This window comes from Zootermopsis nevadensis, unplaced genomic scaffold (assembly GCF_977971745.1).
Source record: "Zootermopsis nevadensis isolate Lab colony 2312 unplaced genomic scaffold, Znev_1.0 Znev_ptg000011l, whole genome shotgun sequence".
Lineage (NCBI taxonomy): Eukaryota > Metazoa > Arthropoda > Insecta > Blattodea > Termopsidae > Zootermopsis > Zootermopsis nevadensis.
In genome coordinates, this window is record NW_028259143.1 from 6,077,909 (window position 1) to 6,101,804 (window position 23,896).

A 23,896-nucleotide genomic window follows, 5' to 3' on the forward strand; every position below is an offset into this window, starting at 1 on the left:
CAGTCTTGTAGGTGTCTACAGTACCATACTTTGTCATCATAAAGCTTCTTTAAATAAGGATCTGCTGAGAGAAGATAAAAGAGGAGCGAAAATGTCGAGGAACAAAAACACAAAGCTTCATGTACAATAATAAATAATGTAATGCACTTCCATTTCATGTTTAAATACATCTTAGTATACAAAGTCTTGTGATATTTCACAAATGACTAAACTGTTTTGAAAATTAAGACAAAAATAAGCAAAAGACTGTAAAAATGGTGTCACTACCATTGTAAGAACATACAGTTAGTCAGAAAGTAACCAGTGTCATTAAATGACATGTTCATTACACTATCGCCACATTTCTACATACATTTCATAACCAGTTTTCATTTCCTTCAATGAACATTTCAACAGATATCTAATATAGTTTTATTTTGTAAAAATCTTAGACTTCCCATGCTTTCCATTAAAAGTTTTATCTGATGTAGTCATCAATCGTTTTATTCCACCTATATTCAAAGTACAATCATACTGTCACGTATAAAACACAAGCGACTGAAAAGTCAAGACCGCAGAAAAAATTATATGAAATGAAACAAGTCTACAGAACCTTATGAATTGTGTAACACTTACTAAGTTCCCATACTGAATTAAAAATAAAAAACTCATCCTCTGTGCTAATTAAAGTCCATAAAAACAGATTAGTATCAGAAAAATGAAAAGTAAAAACCTGGTAAAATAGTCCACCAGAACTCTTATCTCTGCAAATTCCTTTACTGTAAAGACATATTTCTGTTATATCCTACCCTAACTTGTTTGAACAAATTATTAAGGATACAGCATTGTAGTGACCCTAAAATTTCCACCTGACATAATGTTCAGTGGGCCTTCCACCTGTTGATGTCACACACAGTGTAATCATGCACAAATTGATGTTCTGATAACGGCACACAGCCACAGTGAACAGAACTTCACCAACTCAAATAGTTTGTGCACACACAGAAAGAAACTAGAGCCCACTGAAGAAAATGGGGAATTTCAAGCATTGTGATATGTCTTCGATATATAATCACTTGACTGTAGTACCTATACAAAATTTAAATAATTCTGGGTTTGAGTCTGAATGATTAACAATTTGGATTCAATTTACCATAAACTAGTGTTATATTAATGTATGTTTTAAAACTGTATGTGTATCTGCATGACTGAAATCAGCAGTTTTGTAATACTGAAGAAAATGTTTGAAGCACTCTAAAAAGTAATGATCACTTTTGGTTTAACTTTTGCCTAACTGTGTAAACTTTAAAACCTTGAATTCAGTCCAATAATTCTGACCACTTTTTTAAAGTTAAGAAATGTTGTAATTCAGTCTCTCTTTTATTATTAAATTCAATTTCCACTGAAGTGTAGCTATTCTCTCCTGTCCAATCATTAGTCTATAATACACAGATGTTAAACTTTATATCTACCTTTAAATTATTTACATCCATTACAAGTTTTATGGACAATCTGCCATTTGAAAGGGATCAATATTCACTTTGCTACTCAATATAAGTTTTAATGATGAAATTAAACAAAAATCAAGTTTGGAAAACACATCTTTCAAATCAGCAACAAATCACAGGCTTTGCAAGGAGCTATGGGTAACTGAAATCAGAACATGTATAGCAGTTCATCAGACAAAGCAGAAGTGACAGTCATATAGGAATAGAGACTAACCCTTACCAGTCACAATGTCAGAATTTTGAACAGCCAGCGTGTGTAGGCAATTTAAATATGTAGGATTTGAAGATAGCAATCTTCAATTTAAATACCTCTCAACAACTAATTCCCTAAAATCTATAATTATGTTCTGTTTTTCAAGAAGTTTGAGTTACTTGTGACAAATAGCAATAGACACCACATAGAGCATTCAGTAATTCACTGCCATTTCACAGCGACAACAGTGACACATGATCAACGATGACAGGAATGTAAAAAGAAATTTTGTCGATTGTATGCATGTCAACATATGGCTGTGGGAGAATTTTTAAAGTTGATTACATAACAACACATGGCAGAAAAATGTTGAATATGGCAAACTAACTGAAGCCTTACTTTGGTTATCATTATTAGGGGTATGATGGATGTCACCTCATTTTGATTTGCTCACTGAAGTTACAAAATATACTCATATAAAACTCTGTAAGTCATGTATAACTGGGACAGGGGCATATAAATACATTCTTTTACAGCTGGAACAAAGCAAACCTCTGACTTGTGACATTTCCCACGAACTCTGTAACAGATTACCTCACCAGGTTTCTTCTCCTCCCTTTTCCATGTAAATAAATTCACATTTCAACAAAGATAACAATAAAGAAAGGAATACAACAGACATTCAAAATTGTTTAAGAACTATCAAATAATGAACCAGTGTACGGAACTCCCTTTCAATTAGAAAATACATTTCTATCCCCTTAACTCAAAGAAACCTAGTATATTATTACACAAGATTCCATCTTCAATACATGACTCAGTGGTAACCAAATACTGACTGCACACTGATGGTAAAGAACGTTAATTAATTTTGTAACAGCAATATCTCTGCAATACCAATTTGAAAATAGAATCTAATATAAGAAATTAATCAAACATACTCCATCAATCTATTATGGAAATTATATAATATTTATGGAGTATATATTTAATACCCTTTTTCAATTATTTATCTTTTATAAATATAAATTTCTTACTACAATATACAATGCTACAAAGCTAGATTCAATACAATACTTAGAAAATAATGACTGCATAGTGGTAAGTGCGCACCTTAAGACCTATACACAGATTCCCTCTGAGCAACTGCAGATTCCACATGTGCAGTTTTCAAGGAAAAAGAATAAACTATAAACAGGTGTCATTGATACTAGTATATATAAAATAAGACATGAACCCAAACATCCATGTACACAAAAACTGATTATAGACCAAAAAAGAAGACAATAAAAAAATATATGCAACTGTTCACTGCCATAAGCAAAATAATTTGTTGACAAATTATATTAAAGTTTCAATGTATTTCAACAGCCACTGCTAAGATGTGAATATGATTATCTATGTTAGGTAAATGTACACTTCAGGCAAATATCTTTAGTAACTTTGGTTTTTGAAGTATGAATTAATCTGCCCATGAATCAACTTAACAAAAAACCACTTCATACAAGTGTTATAATTCACAAATGTTACCATTTGCAAGTATATCATACCTGAAACACTGGCTGCAAATTCTTCACTTCTTAATACTTACAGCATATAATTGTACATCAAATTAATAATGTATTTTCCATCATTAATAAATACGTAAAAGTATTAGTCCAAGGTCTGCAATTAAAACTGTGTCTAAAAATAATTAAACAAGTAGTGCATGTCTCAAATGTGCTCACCTGTGATTGGCTATCATATCTTTTCATTTTTGCAAATTCATGTTAAGAAGGTACATATCTGTTACCTCAAAAGAACCTTTACAAAATCACAAACAATACAACCTCCCTTCTAACATACATTCCTAATGCTTGCAAATATATGTAACATAGCTAAATTAGGAAATTTTCCTTCAGAAAACATGTAAAACTGTTGCTGCTGCATGTACAATCTATATGCATACAAAGCTGTGCTGCATTATGAACTGTAACTTACTGCAGATCTGTACACAAGTACTTATCTTTCAGATGGCTTCCAGTCCAGTTCAGAAGTACAGATCATGTCCTTACAGGATCTTCTTATGACCATGACACACTGCCACAACAGATGTTTCATGTCCATCAATCATTGCAGTTTCTACTAACACAAATTATTTTTAATGACGAAAGAATCCTCCACGGTACTCACACAAGCTTAGGACAATGTCACTTACAATTCTTTAAATCCAAAACATGGACTGCTCATTTCCTCATGTAAAACACTTCACTGAAACAAAGTGTAAAATATAAATATCTATTACACTGAAACATCATAATACCATCAAATTTTTAAACTGTACAAAAACATACCAGACAGTACACATTTTCTTAAACAAACAAAACACAGCCATTCCCATTTACAAATGAAGAGAACCTACTTAATTCAAATTTAATTATCCAAAAAAGGGCACAATAAACTCACATCATTGTCTCTTAATAGCAGCCAAGCAAGATGAAATGCCAACACAAACATACAATATTAAACCACAGTCAAAACAGTTCCATCACGTTATTCTCTTACAAAGTGCAGAAAAATATCTAATAACTAGGTTAGGCCTCAAGAATCAATATTTTTACTTGGACTATGCCAACAATATCTTACGACTGAATTAAACATCATGTTAAAAAACTGCTCTATTTCCAAGTTATTACAAAATAACAAATACTTCATTACTTAGAACAAGACCTTTTTTATTATTACATTCTGGAAATACCATATTAGTTGTAAATTGCTGCTGAAAAATATCTAAAGGTGCACTTGTATTTTCTCTCCAAAATCCACATTATGACTCATCAAGCACTTCAATACATATTTTTAAGTCAAGTTCCTCCCAGTTAAAACTACAAATTCTGCAAACACACATAAAATGTTAATGACAGTAATAAAGGCAAGATATAAATTAAAAATTTATGTTCAAAGATGATTCATAACGCAGGCAAATTATTTCACCAGAGAAATTATTATATGGAACGTACAACTTCCTGAAGTTCAAATCACAAATTATTTCATATTCTGCATTCTTTTTAGCACTTCTCTTATTTTCACCACTTCACTTTTCAAATTCAACCATTTCCACTTCACTGAAAACCTATATAAAAATTACCTGAAATGGAAAACGACAAAGAACAATTCATCTGTTCCATCAGTATAAAGTTGAACAATAAACAGGTACAATGAAACTTCAATCAGGACACTTTTCATGTGACATGGGTATAAATTCTTAACTACAAATTTTTTTATAGAAATGTAATGTCTCCTACCTTACACTTTTGCAAGATGATCATACAGAAAAGCCGCCTTTTAATCTACAGTCCCACAATTTAGAAATCACAGCATCCAATTATTCATTTTCCATTCTTTTCTACTTGCCTGTCAAGTTCAGTCTCCCAAGAGATCTGCTCCTATTCTCATTTAAATTTCAAAATTTTCTTCATAACTTCTGCTCTTACATTCAATTACCCAGTCATTCATTTCAATAATACTTCACCAAGTATTCTTTTGAACTAATCTTGTCAATTAATATGTCAGTACTCCTTTTTGTATTTTATAAAAATGATCAACTTACGCTAGCATTGGGCGTGCGTGTGTATGTTTTCTCATATCAGTATGTCTGTGAGTGCATAAGCACTGAATCCCACAAAACCTCAATAACTATTAAACCAAAGTGACACATTTCTGCAAAACTTTGCATGAACAGGATTATCCCATTCATATTTTACACCTCCCTCATTTGTAAATACTCTTCTATACAGAATGTCCCAAAATGTGTATAAACATTATAATATGGAATATTAACCCTGTGTATATATATTTTTGGATCATAGGTAAAAAATTCTCAGTATAATATAAAACAAGAAGCTACACATAGATCTTATAATGCCTACTTTCCTTTGAATGCTTCAACCTATAAAGTGAGCAAGAACTAAGTTAATAATTATACAGTCCCATTTGTGTGCATAATTTCCATAAAACAGATTCTGACTACATTAAACTTGACCAATATATCATAGTTCTGTGCCACAGAAATGTTTGTAGCTGTTAACAAAGAACTCGATGGAACGTAGTCCTTAAAAATTGACAGCTACTCAGCTGGTCAAGAAATTTCATTTCGTTTATGAGCCTATGAGGTTCATTCACAAGAACTTCACCATTAATGCATAAATATATTAAATACAAAGTTTATATCATAGGAACCTGTTGCAATTTTTGTAGTGGTTATTGTACTATACAACCATTAATTACTCATTACACAACTTTTCCAGTCTTTCTCATAATTACACTGGCAGCAACTCACAGGAACAAAAATGTACAAAGAGAACCTGACTACAACAGTGTCAAACCACATCATTTAGTTGTAACACCACTGTGCCAGTGTGATAGTGCAACAGTAGAATTTCAAGAAATACTGAAAAGTTCTGTAAACATTTATGGATGATATGACAATAACTACAGTGAAACCTCTATCCATCGTTCCCGGAACTATCGTTTTCCCGGATGCATCGTCCGTTTTGTTCGGTCCCGAATACATCCCATATAAAATAATGTTACATTTTCCCGCTTCTATCGTTCCTCGAACTATCGTTTTATCGCATCGATCGTTCAAAAATCTTAGTCCCGGCCCACAATTTTCCCGCAATGATCGTTTCTGAGAAATTAAAATGCTGGGTTTTGAGATAAATTAATACCGAAAGACGCACAATGTTTTTGGAATACGCAGTAGCGGTAACCTGTTATGTCGCCCAACCAGCACATTCTTTTGGAATGAGGGTCAGCGGTGCAGGGGTGATATTGGAGTGAATGGCGGTGCTCATTGTCAGAAATTTTACGATTTTAATTAGGGTGCACTCATATTTCGTTCCAGCGATGCCAGATGGCATGTGCAGTGTGAATTTCTTCACAAATGCTTTTATTACAAGTACAAAGGAAAGGCTGGCGGCACTTTTCATTCTTCTGGTTCATCTCGTTTCCAGCGGTTCAGGGTCTTCTACAGCTACGTTTCGTTGAGTTCGGCAGTAATAGTATTTCCATTCTTCCTGTTATTGTCCGCAAAGGGGGTTGGAGTGGTGAGGAAGAGGGAGACGACGAATGCGAGCCCGAAGCTTTGCCGAGTTTTGCCGAAGCACACGCTGCATTGGCGAAAGTGAAGTCGTTCTTTTATGCGCTTAATATTAGTGAACGTGACGAGGAAAACACTTTGAACGTGGAAAGTGCTCTGTTTGGTCTAAAACGTAAAGTTTCGACAAACCAGTTGTCCACTAAAGACTTTTTTGGTAAAAAGAAGTAACTTTGAAAGAGAAACATTGTTTTTTTTAAATTTTTAATGCTTTCCCGCATCTATCGTTTTCCCGCATTCATCGTTTTTATTTCCCACCCCCGCCGAAAACGATGCATCGAGGTTTCACTGTAGTTAGATTTAAAATTTTAGGTATATTTATGATCTACTGTTTTACACAAAATTTGGAAGTATAATTACCATCTATAAAGCATGACATACTTAACTGCAAAGGCTCATCAGTTATCATCATCAAACTGAAACCTAAATTGATTTCTTGGAGCTGATATATTACAGTTGAACATTCCAAGAGAAATTCACCAAAATTTGCACATCTTTAAGATGTATTACCCAATAAAATTTCAAGATCCAACCTTATATGGCAAGAGTGTAATTCTCACCTCAGAAGTTCACAGTTACCAAGTGGTATTATTGATGGTAGATCATTAAAAATTACAAAAGTGGAAATCACTACCTATAGTTCAATAATAGTAATATAAAAATCTAGGTTCAGAAGTTATAACAAAATAAAGAAAACATGATAATTATGCAAATATTAAAAATACCTCAGACTTAACTAAATTAATTTTTAACTTTCATTTAAGCATGCTTGTGGTAGCTGCAAACTTACATCATTTCATGCTCGAGCCAGTATCATTTAGCAGCAAGACCTGTTCCAACAGTGGTCTTGGGAAACGGCTGCTTGATAAGCGGTGGAGACCCAGGAGCCACTGTAACAGGGGAGCTACCCCCAGGAGTAGGCGTGCTGGCTTCACTACCAGAAGACACACCATCTGTCTCCATCTGAACACACATAACAATGTTGGAATTGTGAAAGAAATTATGATGCACATGAACAATCTTGCAAACTGGGCATGAACAATTACATAAATAAATATTCACTCAAGCCTTCTAACATTCACTAATAAATTACTTCATGTTATGCAAAATCTGACGAGATGTGAAGAAGATTATGATCTCCATTCAGAAATGGAACATGTTGACTTATGAAGTGACTGGTAGGCATGCCCTCCCCATTATCTGGTCTCATTTTACAGATTCTGTTCAAGGAACTCATAGACATTGGGGATGGGGCGGGGGCGATAACACAGGTGTTACTTTGATTCCAAACCAGAAGTTATCCAAGATAATATAAAGATTAATACCTTTTCCTCTTTGTCATCACTGTCAACAATAGGTCCATTCTCTGCTTCAAATTCCTTCAACACAGCATCCAAGTTATAACGGCGACGATAGTTAACGAAGAAACTACGTAAGTGAGCTTCTGTCTTGGTGCCAATTACCTCTGCAATGGCTCGAAAATCCTTTCCATACTTACGTACACCTAAAACAAACAGGAAATTCCTCATTAAATTATTTGTACAGCATACCCTGCCATTTGCAGGGTTTACATTATTTAAAATCCCAGTAAACAGTAAAAACACAATGTCTGAAGTAAAGACCTTGTGGGAAAAATGAGGCTAGGGGAACCAAAGACAAAACATGACACTAAAACATAATTAATTATTAATAAAAATAAACATCAGTGCTAGTGTTTATTGGGATGACACTGATATTTCTTGCCTAAAGTTGTGAGGGTCAATGAGCACAAGGGCAAAAATATTACCACAAATAAGCAAAACTGCAATGTGCAAATCCATGTGTAAGATAGGTCTGCTACGATTCTTAAATTTTTAAAAATGACAGCTTCGTAACTATATAACTCAAGGAGAAATATAAATTACATAACCGATTAGTGACATATTTTAAAAACTAGTTATTCACAGTAAGAGAAACTACAGTTCATTCAATGTAACTGTATTAATACCAGTAGCACAAATAAGGAAGAAAGGAAGAACAATTCATTTACCTTGCACAGCTAACAATAATTCATCATTGGTCCAGCGAGCATTGATACGGTTGTTTGAATCTGGTGGGCGTAAATCGTCAATCCCCTCAGCAGTTTTTCTCTTGAAAGAACTCAGACTTTGTTTGTTATTCTGCACCTGAAGAAAGATTATTTCATATGTCTGTAAACAGCAAATTATAGTTTAAAGTTGCAGAACAATACTATGGTTATTTATACATCTTCCTCTTTTCACATAATCTTGTCCTTAAAGAAATCTGAATTTATTTCTTCCTTTTATGATATTTTCAGCTTTCTTTTTTTACTTTAATGCAATTTCATCAACACATGGCTACAGACATATGCAAACAACACATCTAGAATCCTTTATTTCCCTCAAAACAAGTTTTAAAAACTAGAACCACAAAATAAGACTGGAAAGGTGTACTCTTTGGAGTACACTACAACTCCAAAGGTGTTCTTCGCTTCACATAACACTGATGAGCATTGCAATCAGCAGTACAACAAAGGGAATAACAAACGCACCAATGGCCCCAGATCATTTTGTGAAAAACTGTGTTCCAACAATGACCTTGGTTCACAGTTGCAACATGCTCTAACAAAACCTCTTCATCATGTGGGTTGCCTAGTTCCTAAGGAAAATGTGACAGACATATGGATAGGCCCATATGATGTTCCTTGCTCACACCTGGGCATAAAGAACACTTAATTAACATTCTTTGAAAATTCTGAATTCTCCTAGCTCAAATACTATTCAAAGAACAACTATTAATGAACAAGTATATCATTAAATTTAGTTCCCAATTACATAAATAGTGTAGTCTTAATGTCCTCTTTAAGTATTACACATGACCAACATTATATGGGTACATTCTGTGCATATGATGTAAAGAACTCATCAAAAAGATAAGGGTTAAGCACACGTAAGACAGTAAGAGGGACAGAACTACAGCACAGTACATTTTAGCGGTCGGAGAGGAAAATGCAAAGTTTCAAGACTCATACACAGATTCCTATTTTGTGGCTGACAGCATGAGAAATTCACTATTTGTGAGACCAACTTATTTCCAAAAAACTGAAAACATCAGATGATGAACACTATTCTGTCCAAAATTTAGCACACACTTCCTGAACCAAATTAAAAGCTGATGTTTATTCAATACTAAACATGTTGCCCATCAGAATAGCACCAGTGTAAATAGAAATTTAAAATGTGAAATGTTCAACGTCTGGTGTCTACTTCAGTAAGACAGCTATGAACAATCTTTTCAGGTTTTGTAAACCAGACATAACAAACATGCAACAACTGACATAAATAAATTTCAAACTTCTAATTGTGAATGACTGTTACTGCATGCTAACAAACTAGCAGCTAAATACAATCGACTAATTATATGTGGAGGTTGTGTTCCTGTAAATCACTGTGTATAAAAGAAATGCAAAGAATATAAAATGTATAACATTCACATGGATTTTCTGAATGCTACACCATGAGAGGCCTTAATTTGTAGTGCCCAAGTCGAAATAGTGGAGACAGAGTGAAATCACGTGTAACTCAGCTGGCCTGCACGACAGCATTTACCTTGGCTGTGGACAGAAAACTGATGCTCTTCATGATATTGAAAACTACAGATATCTTAGAAAAAAGACAGCAGAAGTGTTTAACGAGAGTCACCTGTGACTGACTGAACAAAATATCATAACTGTCACATGAACCTTTCTCTATATGTAAACATAAAAGTCTGAAATACTATGTGGAACAGCAGTATGGTGAGTGTTATGATTTCACCAAATACTCATTTTAACCTGTCCTGTACCTGAGAAATATCTGGTCTGAAGGCAGGCACTGGCTATCCTCACTTTCTCATGACTTTCCTATAAGCAAATGCCAGTAGCCAAACTTAAGATAACAAACACATCTCTCGCCACTCACAATAACCATCACACCTCATTCAGCGCTAAATAATCTCTGTATTTCACAAAACATCGTTAAATAACTCCCTAACCTATCAAGTAACAAACATCACCTGAAAGACTATGGGAAAACATTACTAACCTCAACTGAGAAAGGTAGTCATAGCCACATACACAACTATCTCAAACAAATATCAAGAATGGTAACCACAATGTTCACGCATCTCTTTTTGTTTAATCATAAGCATGCATTTCCATTTTAATTACTATTTCATGGTTTAATATTTTAGCATTCAACATATTAGCAATTGTGCAACAACAAATGTGAATTATCATCACTGTTATTATTGTTGTTGTTGTTACTTTTATATTTCCAACCAACTCATGAGAAAATAAATACAGCCTGAAGACAGGGGTTTGCAACCAATGTAACCTAAATATGTGAGATTCTACCAATAATAACTACAGTAAGTATGTACATTACAAAATTACATTCAACTGTGTTCATTTTTGTAGAAAATGTAAATAGTTATAATTTTTACATGCCTGTGATGTCATACCTGAAAAGTCAGGGTTTCTTACATAGATATTGTATCATGTAAGATTTGAGGTTTTCACAGCGGTGAGAATGAAGATTTCTGTCTTCTGGGTTGTTGCACTGTGTAGTCTGGTCGATGTTAACCAACGTTTCAGAGGTCATACTGCCTAAAACGTTGGTTAACATGGACCAGACTACACAGTGCAAAAACCAAGAAGACAGAAATCTTCATATTGTATCATGTTATTTTGCATATAGTAAAATAATAAAGGCATATACACCAATGCAGATGAGGTTGGTGTAAAACCTGTCTGGCATCAACTGGAATAAAATATATGTGGCTCTGAAGAGTTTCCTGAGAATGTTAAAAATAACTGGCTCTTTTCCCCTGCTAACCCTAACAGCATTAATTTTTTTAAAACTTTAATGCCATAATGTGATATACATAATCAGATATAAAAGATGGAGACGATGATTATATATTCCAATCATACTGAGACATTACAAGGTATCTGTTAGTACAAGCATTACAAATTCTCATTATATCAAGATTGCACTGTATTCTTCTCCCTCTTCACTTCTGCATTTTTGGTTGCAATGCTAACATCACTTATCTTCTTTCTGGTAAAAGCATGTGTACAGAAGAAAAACAACAACAACTAAACTTCACAAAATGGTGCCAGTACAATAGCAGGGAACAGAGTTGAGGCAGACTGTGACATGTTAGTTGCTGAGAACTGAAAGTTAGTGAAAATGCACTGTGAGACACATTTTAAGGAAAATTCATAACATCTTGCTGTGAGCTTGACTGCAAATAAGCAAAATTGTGAACAGCAAATTTACAAATATGCATGAATGACTGCTTATGTAATTAAAAACATGCAAAAGAGTGTATCAGTAATGGTCTACAGTACATCTGCAATAAACATTAAATCATGTTTACAATTACTGGTGTGCACTTACAAAATAAATAAAAGATAATTTGGTCCATCACAGTAAGGTGTGTTTGTGCAGATCGGTATACAAACATGATCCACAAGTCATGTACCATCATGCACAAGAAGCAGAGTTGGGAACAGACTTACTTGTCTCTTAAGGGAAATAATTTCCCTATCCATTGCTTTCAACATTTGGTCACCCTGACTGGCAGGGGCAGGTGCTGGCGGCCCGGCAGCCATAGCCACCAGATCATCGTGGTTAATGTACATCCCTCGGGGGGGCTTGCGTTTGTGGCGGAGAAGAACGTGACAGTGTCTATCGCGCTTCACCGGACCGGTTGTTGGACGGACACTGCCTGTGCGTCTGTAAGTAGCCACCCCACCCAAGCTTCCAATCAAATTCAGCACTGTACTTAGCCCTAAATACAAGACCCTGATTGTGACTTTATATGCTGAACATAACCTAACATGAAGACAAAAACTCCTGACAAATTACATAACAGAAACGTTGAATATAATTATAACTCTAGGCTGTAAATTAAATGTGATTCCCATTACAATAATTCTGATAGCAATGCAACTACAAATTATGTCTATAACAACATAACAATGTGATAAAGGGCACCTGTAGAGACAGACAAAGGAAAAACAGAACAGTCACCCTTGTAGGATTGTTCCCTTACCAATCTACATGTAATTCTAACTGCAACAATTATTTATATAGAAAGGATAGGAAATATACTCAAATTGTATTCTAAAAATCAAATTATTTCTACAATGCAAAAGGACCTCAATTTTGCTATTTTTCAGATTATATTCCAAAACCTAAACTATATAATATATCGTTTTAAAAAAGTATTACTACCTTTAACAAAATGTAGTTTAATTCTATGGCTATAATTAGAATTAAAAGATAAATTTCTGTTAAGTTAGGAAGTGTGTGTGTGTGTGTGTGTGTGTGTCCTAAAAGCAGATATCAGATTTTCATCCCAAGGTTTCCCCTGTATGCTCCAATAACCCATATCACAGAAAAACAAACAATCTCAGTATATGTCCCTGCAGATGCCCTAGGTTGTATCTTTTACAGTTATTTATACCTCCAATGTTGGTAGCAAGTGTTGCACATGCTGCCTTTAGGAGAAGTGTGGGTGTGAGTGCAGGCAACCCCACAGTTAGCACAAGAACTCTTCCCACCCTCCGCACCATCTTTCTGCAGGAGATAGACAACACTCATCACAATACTGCCCCTACTTCAACAAACATGAGCCTATGCTTGTCACCTGTATCCACAAGGAACTGATACCAGTTCAAAAATTTGGTGTTCATTTTGTTTCTTTAAATGTTTACTAGCAATCTGTCCAGAAGAAAAATTATTGTACAAACCAGAAAAAGTCTGAGAATGAAAATTTATATTTAGGCACGTGATAGAAACACAAAACATGTAAATTCGGATATTAATAACATATTTACTTCAGCCCTTCGATTCTAACTCTATAGATATCAAAAATGGTTTATTAAAAAACTGTAAATATAAGACACAGAATTGTATTTAATTTCCTGTTCTGCAATCACAAACTGGCACTGATCCACTATTATATCTATAAACAATATCGAAACCCTTCAAAGGCCATATCTTAAACCTTGCTTAAACTCAATGAGAATATTTTCCAAGGCAAAGTTTGAGTCTTCTCAACATAGCATATGTCTAAGCTAGATTATAAAAAATCACTACATTAATGCATCACACAACAAATGACCTCACAGAAATACAGTTCTGCAGCTAGAATCATAACTTTCGTCAATAATGTTTACAATGCAACTACTTTAATCTTTACTTCAACATCATACTATAAGCACACTTCATTCCCAAAAAAAAGCTCTTGTAAGCTACAGATTTCACTGGGCAACAACACATATTTATGTTCACTGGCACATCAAAATGCACAGGTGTGAATATTTACAAAGTGTTAAGATGTATTTCTGAAAATCTCTCTTCAAAAAAGTGGAGTTAATTGCTCAACATCCAGACTACTTAAATTTGTGGGACATCTTGCCAATATAAATCATTAAAGCAAATACTTAAACAGACATTGCCACTAAAGTATAAGACATGAACAAGAATAATTTGTAAAGTCACATGTACACACCATAATAGATAACTGCAGACCATCAATGATACATTATGAAACATAATAATGCAAGCAAGACAGGCAGGCTGTGAATCTGCAGGCTATTCCTTCACCTCTCCCACACACTTGCACTTCACAGAAATGATGCTGTGTCACTTGCATCCTTTGACTATCAAATACTTCAGATCATAAGAACACATACATTTCTAGACCTATCTACAAGAGTCAACGCACAATGAGTGTGCCTTCTGCAAATAACCATATTTGTTTGAATAACTCATGTACCTTCTTTCCCAGAATTGTTGCTTTAAAAATGAGGGTGCACATTATATTCAAAGATCATCTTTTTGGTACCCTCAGTCTTCACTAAAAATGATACAGTAACTGGAAACTGATTTACCAGTGAATCAGTCTGATACATAAACCCTATACTAGCAATCCAAGCCACATAAACAATTTTGCTACATTATGTTTCAAACAAGAATCAATCTGTAATTTCAATAAAAAAATTCTAACTGAGAGTCAGACTAACAAAAAGGATATGGTCTGAACCAAGGGACATTCAGAACACATAAATTCTTTGCTGGAATCGGCATATTAGTGATTTATGTTGTGATGCTATAATGAAAGAAAGTAACAAACCCATGCTATGACCAATGCCTTCCAAACACAATATTTGTGATACACTAGTATCAGCAATCAACAATTCCACGGACTGTCTCAAAATAAGGATTGTAATATTAGGAAAGAGTCCAAGCTGAAACTTTCAGTCTTCACCATAACTGAATTCGGGGCATTCAGAAGCTTGTATTAGTCAATTAGAACAAAACTGTGTGTGAAATTGCACATTGATTTTCACAAAATCTTTCAGCTGAGCAATGGAAGAGTTCTCTAGTATCCTTCTGCTTCTTACAAGGTTTAACAATGTGAGTGAAGCCAAGGTTGAAGAAAATCATGCCACTAGCCTAAAACATTTTATATATGAACAAAGCATACATACATTTCAAATTAAAAACAGTGTCATATTTTCACAGTTTATTTAACTACATTTCCCATTAAAACACTTTACCCGCTCATATCAAACAAGAGCCACACAAATGATAAAATAAAAAAGGATCAGGTAAAGCTATTCTTGTCCATCTGAACCATGCTAGAAGGTATATAGGAGGCATGGAGGTAAAGCACTACCCACCCTTCACCTGTGCACAAAGCAGAAGACAGTAGTTAACTGTACAACCCAACTGCCTTTCTGTCTAGCAAAAAGGTCTTTCATACCTACTACATAGAAGAATGGGTACACTCTGGAACCATTTTGCACAAAGTGGCCAAGAGAATCTGAGAAACTTTTGAGTGTCTTCTTCAGGAATCAAACCACAGCTGCCACATTTGTGACTTCACAGTTCATGATGATGGAGAAAGAAATTGTTAGGAAATGTACAGGTAAACCTCGATTTACGCCGGGGATGCATCCCTGGACGAACTGGCGTAAATGGAATCGGCGTAAATTGAAACTCTTTTTATAATGTAAATCAATGGGAAGTCAATGAATGACACGAGTTCCCAGCACCCAAACACTGACGACTTAAGTTCCTCCGTGATAGCAATTTCAGTCAAGGGAATGTTTTTTCGATTCACGTCATCCACCCATAGCAACAGTAATTTCTCCATTCTTTCTAAAAGTTTACTTCTGCTATAACTCACTTGCATTGCACTTATTCTCGTAGCCTGTTGTATTGACTGTTTTATTTTATATGAATTTTTCATTATGGTAGTCACAGTGGAAGGAGGCAATTTCATACTTTTGCACACATTACGATGGGTATCACCACCTTATATTCAACGAATTATGTCCATCTTATCTTCTAACGCAATAGACCTACGCAACTTTTTAGCAACACATTCATTTCTCTTACCAGACATGGCGGCTCTTCTACATTTATAAATATAAAACAGTTCCTACTGCAGAATAGTGGTCAACAACAGCACAAACACGTTTAGCACACAGTTTTCAGCACATTCAATGTGTCAACAAGAAGTGAACTGAGCACATTTTTCCTTACTCCCTTATCAGGCTGAATGCAAATGATTCACCATGAAGAGTGACCAATGATCATGCGACTGTTGCGCAATGTTGGCAGATTTTTTGGAGATTATCTCGCAACTACTTAGCAATGAGTGCAGAGGTGAATGAATTTATAATTTTTATTCAAAATCAGCGATGTAAGAATTACGATTTAGTATAAGAATCAGTACGAGAAACATTGTAAAACGTTAAAAATAATAGTATAATATATTTTTTTCACTTTTTGACTTGCTGGTTTCAAAAGCGGCGTTATTCTGAATCGGCACAAATCGAGGTTTACCTGTATACACTGTGTAACAGTTCTGGCAGGTCTGCTCCTTTATTTTATCTAAGGTTTTCATTTGTAAATTTTTCCTTGTAACAGTGTAAGTAGGAAGCTGTTTGTTCCATCAGACCATGACCTCAGACTTGAGTGAATGGCACCAGTAATGTCAGACTTGTCTAGGATGAATGGCACCAATGATGAGTATGGGCAGGGTATCTCACAGACATCATAATGTGCGATTACCTGATTGGGAATACTCCACTGTTTCAAAAGAATTTCAGCATATATACAGACAAACACAAGTAAAGCACATATTCTTGTTAAGCAGACCAAAATGGGAAATATGTCGACAAATTTTCGTAAAACTCCCCAATATAAAATTCATGAAAATCTGTTTAGTGATTTTAAAGTTTTTACACAAGGAGAGTTAGATACAGCATTTTGCAATATCATTCAAAACATTCACAAAAACAAACTTTTTTTCTTAACCAGGACAAATATCAACACTAATAGTAAAACTTACACACTACACTCACACTCACTCACTCACGCACGATACACACACTGCAAAAATTAATGTTAAACAGTCACTGCTTACCTGACTACCAGATTCATCATTATTCTGAGCTGGCCTTGGAGGTGAACCACTCTTACGACGAATGCCTCGGTGAATTGTCCATTTCTGAAAACATTAAAATGAAATAAATAAATATTAGTTCATTAACATTATCTATGTCCTCAGTAACTAAGACCATTACAGACATCACATTTCCTGAATATGAGTGTGGATTTTCATCTCTGGGGAGAAACAAATGTAGAAAGGTTAATTCCAACAGGTGTCACAGTTCATCACATTATTACAAAATGTTTGTATGTTGGAAGACAATGCAACCAACAAGGCATGTACAGTGAAGATTTCTGTCTTCTGGGTTATTGCGCTGTGTAGTCTGGTCGATGTTAACCAACGTTTCAGAGGTCTGTCATCAGGGCGATCGCCCTGATGACGGAGGCAGTATGACCTCTGAAACGTTGGTTAACATCGACCAGACTACACAGCGCAACAACCCAGAAGACAGAAATCTTCATACTCACCGCTGTGAAAACCTCAAATCTTACATGTACAGTGACTTTACTGACAGCATTTCTGAATGCAGGTGCTGTTACATTGTTTATGAAGTTGACTGAATGAACACCAACACAATAAGTTAGATTGTCATAAATCAACAATTTCCTTATTTCAGCGCAGCTTATTTTTTTAAAAAAATGCAGCGATCAAGTACTTCTTGGTTAAATGCTGATTAATATGCACTTATAATATGAAACATAATTAACTTGAAAAACCAAATCATATTCACAAATGCCATGATTAACTTAATTTCAGAGTCTGCAACAAAAGAAGCAACAACCTTCTCATCAGAATCCGAGTCAGTGTTGGAACCTAGTTCTGATCCTCCTTCACTGCCTTCCTCACGATGGACAGCCAGTTTCCTTGCTTGTCGGTCCATCAAACTTGTTCGACTCCGTGTTTTCTTCCATGAATAATAGTACTTCACTAGACTTGCTATAGATTTGTCTGGCAGCTGAAATATATGAACATTCTAAATTAGTCAACATTAAGTTTTTAATGAAATCAGTAATCCTTCAGTTTTTAGTACTATGAATCATATTCAAAACCCTGCATTGCAAACTCTGCAGCAGTCTAACAGAACATAAGATCTAAGTTTCCAAAATAGTAAAACTTTGCATTTATAGTCTTCTGGATTATGAAATCATGTAGTCTTGCAAATGGTTACCAACACAAGATGTGTGAAAATGAAGGCAGTACGTTTATCCAAAATACTGCTTATCTGCAAAACTATGCGGTATCATAACCCAGAAGACCACAACCCAGTACAATGGAACACATGAATTAAGAAATAAGACAACTGTACAGAATCATTCAAAATGAGACTAGCAGTCTAATTCCCACTGAAATTTTCATGCAATTCACATGAACTTCCAATTATTGTAATAGCCCATTTGGACTAATCCTGGAAAGAATGATACAAATTCAGAAAATAAATGTACGTAACTGTGGAACTTAATAACAAACTACCAGCTAAAAACTTCTTAAGACTTTGATCAATGGAGTTGGTTAAGTTAGTTAAATTCATGACTACAAACAACAATAGAATGTAGTTCTTACCATTTGCCTAATCCTATGAAAGCTTTTCCCATGAAACTGAAAAGCTTGCTCAAATAAAACTTTGTCCTCAACTGTCCATTCATCTGGGAATGGAGTAAAGTTGCCAAGATCCAATATTGCCCTTTCAAGGTCATGTTTGTGCCAGAACAGCATCCCAAGTGCCTGCTCTCCATTGTAGCCATACTTCTCCTTTGCTAGTGATATATATTCATCCACTGGAACACAATATATCTCATGACAATATTGCACAAAAAGAAAATACTATTAAGTGTGTGAGTACCTCTGACACCAAAATCTCAAGAGTTCAATGCTTCAATCAAAACAAACAAAATAAGAGTAGTATGGCATACTCATTGTTTACAGTGGAATGCTTACTTCAACTAGGTTAAACAAGTTACACTTAAAAAGATAGAATAACATACAAAATAAGACCTTTACTCACATTTATAATCAGGTATATCTGTTGTTGGTGACCAAACCAGAAGAGCCCGTTCTCCACACTGTTCAGGACGACGTTCTGATATAAAAATGTAATTACTTAAACATTTGCAATATCCCAGACAATGTTTTGAGGCAATAGTGATGATAATAGTACTTCTTATAAACACTTAATATACTTATTGAACACAAGAGTTTGAAAATGAAATAAATTTTAAGAAATGGTATGTCATCCAAAATCAGTGCCATCAACTTTAACGTCCACAGCTCAAGACTGAAAGGAAAATTTACAATTTTTTTTTGAATGAAACTATTCTAAATGTTTCGTCCTTAATTGTAAGTAATTAAAGGTAGCCACTAACATAACTATTCCCTCTGAAACAACTTCTTGGGTTTTTTCCAGATATATTCTCAGTTAGCACTATCAGACTATCAATGTCTTTAGGTGATCCAGCATACACAATGTTTGTTATTAGCCCCATACAGAAATCAGAGGGTCAATGTTTTGTGCAACGAATTGCAGACTACTAACAATCAATGTGGGATTGCTTGATCATGCTGGAAAATTACCACATCCATATTTCCTTGTTCTAGTTGCAGCATGTCTAGGGATGGTGCCCCTGGTAAAAACAATGGGCTGATAAACAATTTATGAACTTAACCCATTCATTACAGACCAACATTTATTATTACTGTTGTGATGAGGTGAGACCATGTCCCAGTAAAACTGCAGCCACTAATGGGCCCACTGTACACAACTCAGATGATAGATAAGTAAATGTGGAATAGTAGTGGAATGATATTGACAAAAGAAAACTAAATAACTCGCAGAAAAACCTATCATGATGCTACTTTGTTCACCACAAGTCCCATACGGACCGACCTGGGCATGAACCTGGGACTCTATGGTGGGACCTGGAAACTAACCACCTGGCCTATAGCACAGCCATAGATCGATACTCAGGACACTTTGAACACCACATACATAACAAAACTCATGTTACCCCTGTTACATTTCCAAACTTTGCTTGCTACAGTGTATTCAACATCATCTTTGATTTTCCATTAATCACATGTTGCCTCACATGCAACAGACAAACAGGATACTAATTACTGCTTTTTTCTCACAATATACCACTTCTGTCCATACCCAAATACGTCACTTTGTATAAACAGAACATAGTGTGTTAAGAAATTCCTAACTAGTAATTTGATTGCCACACAGAATTATGGAACAGCAGTTTGGAGTGGAAGAAAAACAAAGTCTCCAAGAAATACAAAAAGTATAATACATGTTACCAAATCTCAGGTTTATGATAATGCTTACAAGTCATGTGTAATTTAAAAATACATACCTGACAGAGGTATCAGTTCAGGCACAACAGCTTGATAGTCCCTCCCAACTCTTATCTTTTCTTCTGAAACAATGTCAAATCCATATACCAGGCAAGGAACTTTACTGAACTATTATGTAGTTTATATAGTGCATCAAAATTTGAAATTAAATAAGACTGGGACTGGAAACCCAGAACAAATATTTTATTTATAATGGAATGAAAGCCATAGTTACACCAAACTCAGCACACAAAGATGGGAAAAATTGTGCTACTGAAGCATTTCACAGAAGTTCAATTTCACATCTGTTTTTGTCTTGAAATAATTTTATTACAAAGGCAGACCTCCTACTCATTCTTAACCTCGGCACTAGATTGGGGTGAGTAGTAAGTAGTCATGTTTGGCCACACTTTACCCCTGGGAAAGGACCCTGATACCCATTGGATAGGAGGCTGGGTGGGCCCCAGAGCAGGTCTTGACACAAAGACTTAAAGAAAAATCCTCTACCCCTGTCCATAGTCAGTCACTCTACTGACTGAGCTAGCCCAGCTCTGAGCAAAGATACATACTGAGCATAAAACATTGGTAACCAAATACAAGACATCATGGCATCACAATCGAAAAGACCACAATTAACGTTTTCTCAGCCATAAAACCTTATGTTTAAAAAATAAAGTTCGAAAGGACATATATCCAGAACTGCATACAATATAATAATCAATTCTGGCCATAAAATTAATTACATGGAAAACAGAACACTTCCCCCCCAGGATGGCAGAAACTCATAAACATATTTCTGAGTTATTCCCACAATTTCATTGTCTTCTCTTTCAAAATCGGGATTTTTTAAAGCATAACAAACTCTTAATAAGAAACTTTTGAGGGGTACCACAAACTTAAAAAGGCCTTTGTATTGATTTTCATTGTACTTTAGCCTAATGATAACGGATCAAATTAATCCTGTGTTAATATTGGGTTAATAAATGCATTTTACGACGGAACACAACAAATTCTTATAGTTGTATCACTTCATGCAATAAATTAAATGGGTCAATTAAATTTGTATTTCCCACATTCTCAGCCTTTAGTACTTGTAACAAGTTACACAGTATAATAAATTAAATAGACATGACCACGAGAAATCAGGTAAACTCATTCTGAGCAACGTTAATGAAAATTTTAATTTACGCAATTTTGAAATATTATACTTACCACCTTCCTCTTCGCTACTGGACTCGGATGCATGACCATTTGGGCTTGGTCCTCTGGATCTCCGTCCATTTCTAACATTATCTGAATTTCTTTCTGCTAGAACCATAGCTGACTGACCACTACACTAAAATTTATTGCAACAATTTAGTCCAAAAGAATGCTTCAATAAAACTGTAACTACTACCCATACAGTACCCAGAAACACTATGAAACTCTGATAATTTCTTTCCTTCGGAGCACCGTACAGCGTACGAGGCTGTTTTCTCTTGGTGCTGCTGATGTTCATTGTGATGCTGAGCTGGAGTATTTGATTATTCATTTGTTAAAAAGTAAATCTGTAGGCCCGTTGTAATTTTCGCCTTTACATACGAAGCCTTTTACATTTTACAGGTTTCATCTGGCCATCTTTAAATTTAATCTAATTATGCGTAGCAGTATCATTTTTAATATCTTTTAAACGCTAATAATACTTCCGTTGCAAATCAGGGGAGAAATCAATTCATTTTTGAAGATGGCTGTCATTTTCAATATACATCGAAGACTGCGAAACATATTAAAATACTCTTCAAATACTTCCTGGAAGTACATGTGTATCTACTTCGATTTGAATATAAAGAATTGTATTGCAATTTATGAAATCCCAGCTAAAAACTGTATGGGAAGTGTTAAACCCCTTTTAATATGAATATTTATGAGAATGGTACTTGTTCAACAGTACGATACATAACATGAAGCTTTGGAAACAACTTATGGAACCTAATATCATTAAAATACTCAAATCTGTACGGTGAGCCTAGCAGCAATAATTCAGAATTATTGTGAACTAAGATTCTGCATAAGTATGATTTTAAGTTTTCATGGCGGTTAGTTCGAGGATGGCTGTCTTCTGGCTCGTAGCGCCGTGTAATCTGGTAAAAGTTTATCAACTTTTCAGAGGTCCTTGCTGCCTCCACCATCAGGGCTAAACGGCGCTACAACCCAGGAGACAGCCATCTTAAAAATCTGTGGTCTTTATGAAAGTATGATGTATCTCCATCATCAGGGAGTTCAGTATCTAATAGTGACGAATATGTCAATATACGTCTTCTGGGTTATGACGTTTAAGTGACTTCAGCCCTGAATATGAAGACAGTATATTACTCTACAATGTTGGTACCCACCTAAAATCCATATGGCATTACATCCTGAAAGACCAATATTGATATCTTCGTTATGCTTACTCAGTAGACATAAACTAGGAATGGCAAACTTCTAGTATGAAAGGAAGTGTGATCTGTTACTAAAAAATTATCTATAAATTGTGTCTGTACATTTAATATTTTTGTCTATCTTTATGTATGTGTAGAACCTACGATAGTTATTTAGTTGGTATATTAGTTTTGTGCGTAATGTATTTTTTCGAATTTCTAAATTTCCTGTATAATAACTAATTTATTGATAATAAATACTTGTTTATCGATGATGCGTCTACCGAAATGGTCTTGAATGACACTTATACATTGCCATTAAACAGATCAATGAATTTTGCTATTAGTCGATATGTATATCATAAATAAAAGGGACTGATTCAATGAACTTCCTTTCCTTTGCTCACAGGTTCATAAAGAAAAACCAGCAGCAACAAAACGAGAATACCAACCATGGGAGGAATACATATGAAACATATTCTTCATTGCTAAATAATTACAATTTATTAACCACTGAAATGTTTCCTTACAGCTGTTTTGTGGTGGAAATAACTACCATTTGCATATACGCGCTATTTTTTTAAATTATGAGATGTAAAGTGACGTTGTATATATTGTGGTACTCTACAGCTCCATGAACTTTTTCAAAAGAACACATTCCATTTGGACGTAACAATGATGACGTCAAACGACGTATTGTACGGCGTCAGGAATGCGATAGGATGCAAGAATTTCTCAATATATGATTTAAGGACTATATAAAATATGTAACGCTAATGTATATAATATATGAATTTTTAACAACATAAGTCTTAAAGAAGGCAATGTT

General features: G+C 34.8%; 1 protein-coding gene across 3 annotated transcripts; it reads right to left on the reverse strand.

Annotated features, from left to right (window-relative positions):
- Positions 1-116: 116 nt before the first annotated feature.
- Positions 117-22,169, reverse strand: LOC110828112 (REST corepressor 1). Of its 3 annotated transcripts, none has more exons than XM_022060484.2 (12): positions 21,881-22,169; positions 20,689-20,751; positions 19,338-19,412; positions 18,896-19,110; positions 18,117-18,290; positions 17,309-17,392; positions 13,331-13,443; positions 12,381-12,597; positions 8,847-8,982; positions 8,143-8,321; positions 7,608-7,780; positions 117-4,807 (listed from the first exon to the last, which is right to left on the reverse strand). In XM_022060484.2, exons 1-11 carry the CDS (start codon positions 21,984-21,986, stop codon positions 7,631-7,633), a joined length of 1,512 nt encoding a protein of 503 aa, XP_021916176.1. In that variant the 5' UTR covers positions 21,987-22,169; the 3' UTR covers positions 117-4,807; positions 7,608-7,630. The 3 variants fall into 3 exon arrangements, with proteins under 3 accessions (XP_021916176.1, XP_021916177.1, XP_021916175.1); XM_022060485.2 differs by having other exon boundaries at positions 117-3,930; positions 20,689-20,748; positions 21,881-22,168; XM_022060483.2 differs by having other exon boundaries at positions 117-3,930; positions 21,881-22,167.
- Positions 22,170-23,896: the final 1,727 nt, after the last annotated feature.